This window comes from Erythrolamprus reginae, unplaced genomic scaffold (genome assembly GCF_031021105.1).
Source record: "Erythrolamprus reginae isolate rEryReg1 unplaced genomic scaffold, rEryReg1.hap1 scaffold_242, whole genome shotgun sequence".
In the NCBI taxonomy this organism is placed as follows: domain Eukaryota; kingdom Metazoa; phylum Chordata; class Lepidosauria; order Squamata; family Dipsadidae; genus Erythrolamprus; species Erythrolamprus reginae.
The window spans coordinates 60,078-66,077 of NW_027248609.1; the positions used below are offsets into that span (position 1 = coordinate 60,078).

General features: G+C 45.4%; 1 protein-coding gene across 1 annotated transcript in view; it reads right to left on the minus strand.

Annotated features, from left to right (window-relative positions):
• Nucleotides 1–5,594, minus strand: part of LOC139156045 (muskelin) — a gene marked incomplete at its 3' end in the record, with an annotated part of 63,950 nt that extends 58,356 nt beyond the window's left edge. The window contains exon 1 of the mRNA XM_070731391.1: nt 5,454–5,594. Within this exon, the coding sequence (XP_070587492.1) occupies nt 5,454–5,566 (113 nt within the window). The remainder of the gene's footprint in view (nt 1–5,453) is intronic.
• Between the last annotated feature and the right edge of the window lie 406 nt (nt 5,595–6,000).

Consider the following 6,000-nt stretch of genomic DNA (forward strand, 5'->3'; position numbering starts at 1 on the left):
AGTCCACCGCCAAAAGGGACATCAGTGTCACAAGAGTCTCGTCCGGGCTAATATTTGTTCTTCCTTTCTTTTGATGCAGATAGCAATAGCAATAGACTTATATACCTCTTCGCAGGGCCTTTACATCCCTCTCTAAGCGGTTTATAGAATCAGCCTCTTGCCCGCAACTATCTGCTGCACGCCTTCTGCCGCACGAATCCCAGCGACCAGTTAGGTCCCACAGAGTGGGCCATCTCCGAGTCCCATCAACTAAATAATGTCGCTTGGCGGGACCCAGGGGAAGAGCCTTCTCTGTGGCGGCCCCGGCCCTCTGGAACCAACACCCCCAGAGATTAGAATTGCCCCCACCCTCCTTGCCTTTCGTAAACTTCTTAAAACCCACCTTTGCCATCAGGCATGGGGGAACTGAGATACTCTTTCCCCCTAGGCCTTTACAATTTATGCATGGTATGTTTGTATGTATGTTTGGTTTCATAATAAGGGTTTTTTTTAGTTGTTTTAATATTGGACTGTTATATGATGTTTTTTATCACTGTTGTTAGCCACCCCGAGTATACGGAGAGAGGCAGCATACAAATCCAATAAATAATAATAATAATAATAATAATAATAATAATAATAATAATATCTGGGTCCTCATTTGACCCACCTTGGTAGGACGGAAGGTTGAGTCAACCTTGAGCCAGGAGTGAGATTTGAACTGTTGAACTACAGCCAACAGTCAGCAGAAGCAGCTCTTTTTAAATATATATATATATATATATATATGTAGATTGTTCTGAGTTCGGGTTTTGCCCTGTGTAATGTTTTGCATGTCTATGCGACGTTTCGGTGAAATCTCATTCACCATCTTCAGGCTGGAGTTCCAATCTTCGTGCTGTTGTAAACAGCACGAAGATTGGAACTCCAGCCTGAAGATGGTGAATGAGATTTCACCGAAACGTCGCATAGACATGCAAAACATTACACAGGGCAAAACCCGAACTCAGAACAATCTACATACATATACCCGTGAAAATTTACGAAAACATATATATATATATATATATATATATTATTATTCAAAAGACAGACATCACAAACAAAACACATATCAGAAAAAGGAGCTACAACCGCTCCGCTCAAAATAGAAGTCTTCATAATACAAAAAGGAAAAACTTATTGTTGTTTAGATCAATTCAGAGAATTATAAAAAATACCTGTTACATTTCCTACACAAGGTAGGAGTTTATTGAAAGGGGTTTTTCAAAGGTGTGCATTGCCTTTCCACTTAATGAACCTCCCTGTCATAGTAATTTATGTGAACAAAGCCCAGCTCTTAAAAGACAAATCCCAAATGCTCAAACAGGTACTACAGTCAAAGGCTTGGATTTCCTGCTACTAAATTCAATTCTCACTTGGAAGATAAAAGTTTCCGACATCCGGAGCTATAAACCACATTAAGCTGTCTCTGGTCCATCTAGTCTGCCCTTATACCATTTCCTGTATTTTATCTTAGGGTGGATATATGTTTATCCCAGGCATGTTTAAATTCAGTGACTGTGGATTTACCGACCACGTCTGCTGGAAGTTTGTTCCAAGCATCTACTACTCTTTCAGTCAAATCACATTTTCTCACATTGCTTCTGATCTTTCCCCCAACTAACCTCAGATTGTGCCCCCATGTTCTTAGGTTCACTTTCCTATTAAAAACACTTCCCTCCTGAACCTTATTTAACCCTTTCACATGTTTAAATGTTTCGATCATGTCCCCCTTTTCCTTCTGTCCTCCAGACTATACAGATTGAGTTCATGAAGTCTCTCCTGATAAGTTTCATGCTTAAGATCTTCCACTGTTTTTGTAGCCCATCTTTGGACCCGTTCAATTTGATCCATATCTTTTCGTAGGTGAGGTCTCCAGAACTGGACACAGTATTCCAAATGGGGTCCCACCAGCGCTCTACACAGCGGGATCACAATCTCCCTCTTCCTACTTGTGATACCTCTAGCTCAGTGTTTCCCAACCTTGGCAACTTGAAGGTATCTGGACTTCAACTCCCAGAATTCGCTGGCTGGGGAATTCTGGGAGTTGAAGTCCAAATATCTTCAAGTTGCCAAGGTTGGGAAACACTGCTCTAGCTAACCAAAGTGACAATAAAATTAAGTCAGTCTAATTTTTCATACTCTCCGTTCTCAATATGTACTTTGTTATCCTCAGTTTATATCACACCATTGTGCCTCTTCCTCTTGTCTGAATTTAAAAGATCTTTACGAGAGAAAAGCTAGTAAGAAGAAAGTCGATCCCAAAGTTGGCAACTTTAAGACCTGTGGACTTCAACACAAGTTGAAGGTTCAGGAGGGAAGTGTTTTTAATAGAAAAGTGAACACAAGAACAAGGGGACACAATCTGAGGTTAGTTGGGGGAAAGATCAAAAGCAGCGTGAGAAAATATTATTTCACTAAAAGAGTAGTACATCCTTGGAACAAATCCATTGTAAGATAAAATACAGGGAATAGTATAAGGGCAGACTAGATGGACCTTGAGGTCTTTTTCTGCCGTCAATCTTCTATGTTTCTAAGTCTTAAAGTTGCCTAGTTTGAAGACCTCCGAAGTCGACTATGCTCATACAAAGAAAGATCTACGGTTGGGGAAAACATACACAGTCAACAAAACTCTGGTATCATTCTAAAATTTAGCTGGCTGCTTTAGAAAACAACAGCCGGGGATTGCAATAGAACAAATTGCAACCCAAGACAAAAGTTGCTGACACTTGGGGGAAAAGTGCAGAGGAGCAACTAAGATGATTAAAGGCCCGGAGACTAAAACATATGAAGAACGGCTGCAGAAATTGGGCTTGCCTACTCTAGAGAAAAGAAGGACTAAGGGGGATATGATAGCAGCATTCAAGGATTTGAGGGCCTGCCACAAAGAAGTGGGGATCCATTTATTTTCCAAGGCACCAGAAGGCAGGACAAGAAGCAATGGGTGGAGACTAATCAAGGAGAGAAGCAACCTAGAATTAAGGAGAGACTTCCTGACATAACAATTAATCAGTGGAACAGCTTGCCACCAGAAGTTGCAAGTACGTCATCCCTGGAGGTTTTTAAGAAGGGACGTGACGTCTGAAATCATACAGGAGCTCCTGTTTGAACAAGATGCTGAAGACCTCCACGGTCCCTTCTAACTCTGTGTAAAAAAAAAAAAGACCTGAAGAATGAGGTTTGAGACAGATCAGTTCTACAGAGACAGTTCTACAGAGGAATCATTGAGTCTGTCATCTGCACCTCTATAACTGTCTGGTTTGGTGCTGCAACCCAACAGGACCGACGCAGACTTCAGAGGACAATCAGAACTGCAGAAAAAGCAATGGCTGCCAACCTTCCTTCCATTGAGGACCTGTAGACTGCATGAGTCAAAAAGAGGGTGGGGAAAATATTGACTGACCCCTCACATCCTGGACACAAACTGTTTCAACTCCTACCCTCAAAACGTCGCTACAGAGCACTGCACACCAAGACAACTAGACACAAGAACAGTTTTTTTTCCAAACGCCATCACTCTGCTAAACAAATAATTCCCTCAAACACTGTCAGACTTTCTGCTAAATCTGCACTTCTATTCTACTAGTTTTCTCATCATTCCTATCACCCATTTCCTCCCAAGTTGACTGTATGACTGTAACTTGTTGCTTATATCCTAAGATTTTTATTAATATTGCTTCTTCATTGCTTGTTTGACCCCTATGACAATCATTAAGTGTTGTACCAAATGATTCTTGACAAATGTATATTTTATTTTATGTACACTGAGAGCATCTGCACCAAGACAAATTCCTTGCGTGTCCAATCACACTTGGCCAATAAAATTCTATTCTATTCTATCATCTTGGAGGCCTCTTGGAATCTCCACTAATGGGATGCCTCATGTACTTAACGACTCTGCTCAAAGGCTCTAATTGCTGGGAAAGGGAGGAGGAGGAAGAGGGATAGATGAAGGAGAAGGAGAGGAAAAACAGTGGTGGACTACGAGCCGAAACGCTAAATTACGTTCGCCGCCACAGCTCGTAGGTTCTTGCGGGACCAGCGCGATTTTGCTGCTGCACCTGTGGAGGAAGCTAAATCGTGCACGGAGCCGCAGGTGCGCCCATGTTTCAGCATGTGCGGAAGCAAAAAAACCCTCGCCAAAACACGGGTGCACCTGTAGCTCCATGCGCGATTTTGCTTCCTCCACAGATGCAGCAGCAAAATCATGCTGGTCCCGCAAGAACTTATGAGCCATGGTGGTGAGCAAAATTTAGCATTCCGGCTTGTAGCCCACCGCTGAGGAAGAGATAAACGAAGAGGAAGAAGAGGAGGAGGAAGACAAAGAAGAGGAAGAGGGAAGGGCAGAAGAGCTAGAGGAAGGAAGAAGAAAAGAAAGAAGTAATAGAGGAAGAGGAGGAGGAAGAAGTGATAGAGAAAGAGGGGGAGAAGGAAGAGTAAAAAGTGGAGGAAGAAGGGGAAGAAGAGCTAGAGGAATAATAGGAAAAAGAGATAGAGGAAGAAGAGGAGGAAGAAATGATAGAGGAAGAGGGGGAGGAAAAAGAGAAGGAAGAAGGGGAATAAGAGCTAGAGGAAGAAGAGGAGGAAGAGGAAGAGGAGTGGTAGAAGAGAAAGATGAGGAGGATGAGGAGGAAAAGGGAAAAGAAGAGGAAGAAGAGGAAGAAGAGCTAGAGGGAAAAAAGGAGGACGAAAAGGAAGAGCTAGAGGAAGAAGACGAGGAAAAATAGGAGGAAGAAATAGAGGAAGAAGAGAAGAGATAAAAAAAGAGTAGGGAGAGGGAGAGGAAGAAATAGAGGAAGAAGGGGAAGAAGAAAAGAAGAAGAGGCAAAGAAGAGGAGAGGAAGAGATAAAGAAGAGGAAGAGGAGGAAGATCAACAAGGATCAAGACCCTGATCTCAGTAGCAATGAAGACCCCATTTGCCAGGCCTGTCCACAAAAGGTTGGGGAGACAGATCCTCCCCTACAAGATCCACCTGATCCCTATGAATCCACGCTGCTCGGACGCCCCCTGATCAGCCCCTTATAGAGATTCCCTATCATTTCATTGACCTTTCCCATCCTCCTCCACGCCCCCCTCCTCTAAATCACCCAAGGCAAGTGGGGCGGCCTCCTTCACCTGGCCATTGAGGGGGGGCAGGACCCCCCCATACAAACCCATAGGCTCCTCCCCCAGCCCAGCCCCCAACGGCTATTTGCGGGGGGGAGGGTCAAGACCCCTTCCCCACCTGCTAGAGCAGGAATCGGGGGGAGTCTTTCCCGGGTCCTGCCCCCTCCCCACTCCACCCTCATACACCGGTGGTGGACTCGGAGGCCCATCCTCCGCGCCCTCCTTGCGCCGAGGAAGATGGGGCGGTGGTCCCAGACCCCCAACGGAGGGGGCTGCCTTGAGGAGGAGGGCTTCCCCGCCCTCCAGAAACACGCGGCCGACTCACTCTGGCAGGTAGGTGGAGGAGAAGCTGCTCCAGCGGTGGAGGGTGTAGGCCAGGACCCGGCTGCCGAGGAGCCCCGACGACCCTGGGCCGAAGCCTAGGCCCGACGCCGCCATCTTGTCAAGCCGCCGCGAACCGGGGAGGAGGAACCATAGAGTGGGCGGAGGGAAAGGAAGGAAGGGAGAGAAATAGAGGCCGCTCTTTCCCGGCCTTCACTTCCGGCTGCTGCCTCTTTTTGGTTGGACTCGGCCACGCACGCCCTCTAGATGTTCGCCGTAGAGCCGGAAGTATAGAATCACGCGGTGTATCTGTGTATGTGTGGGGTGGCTGTTTTTCACCACAATCTCTTGAAGGAAAAAGAGGGGAGGAGAGAGGGCGGGGCGTCTTTAAAGGGGCCGCCGCGCGCTTTTCGAGTTTGGAGTGAAATGCAAAATTTGCTTGTGGCTGGGTTGGTGGTTTTTTTGCTAATGCCAGGTAGTCCTCGACTTACGGCCACAATAAATGAAATCGTAAGTAAAATAAATAAAATGAAAATAAAATAAAATAAATA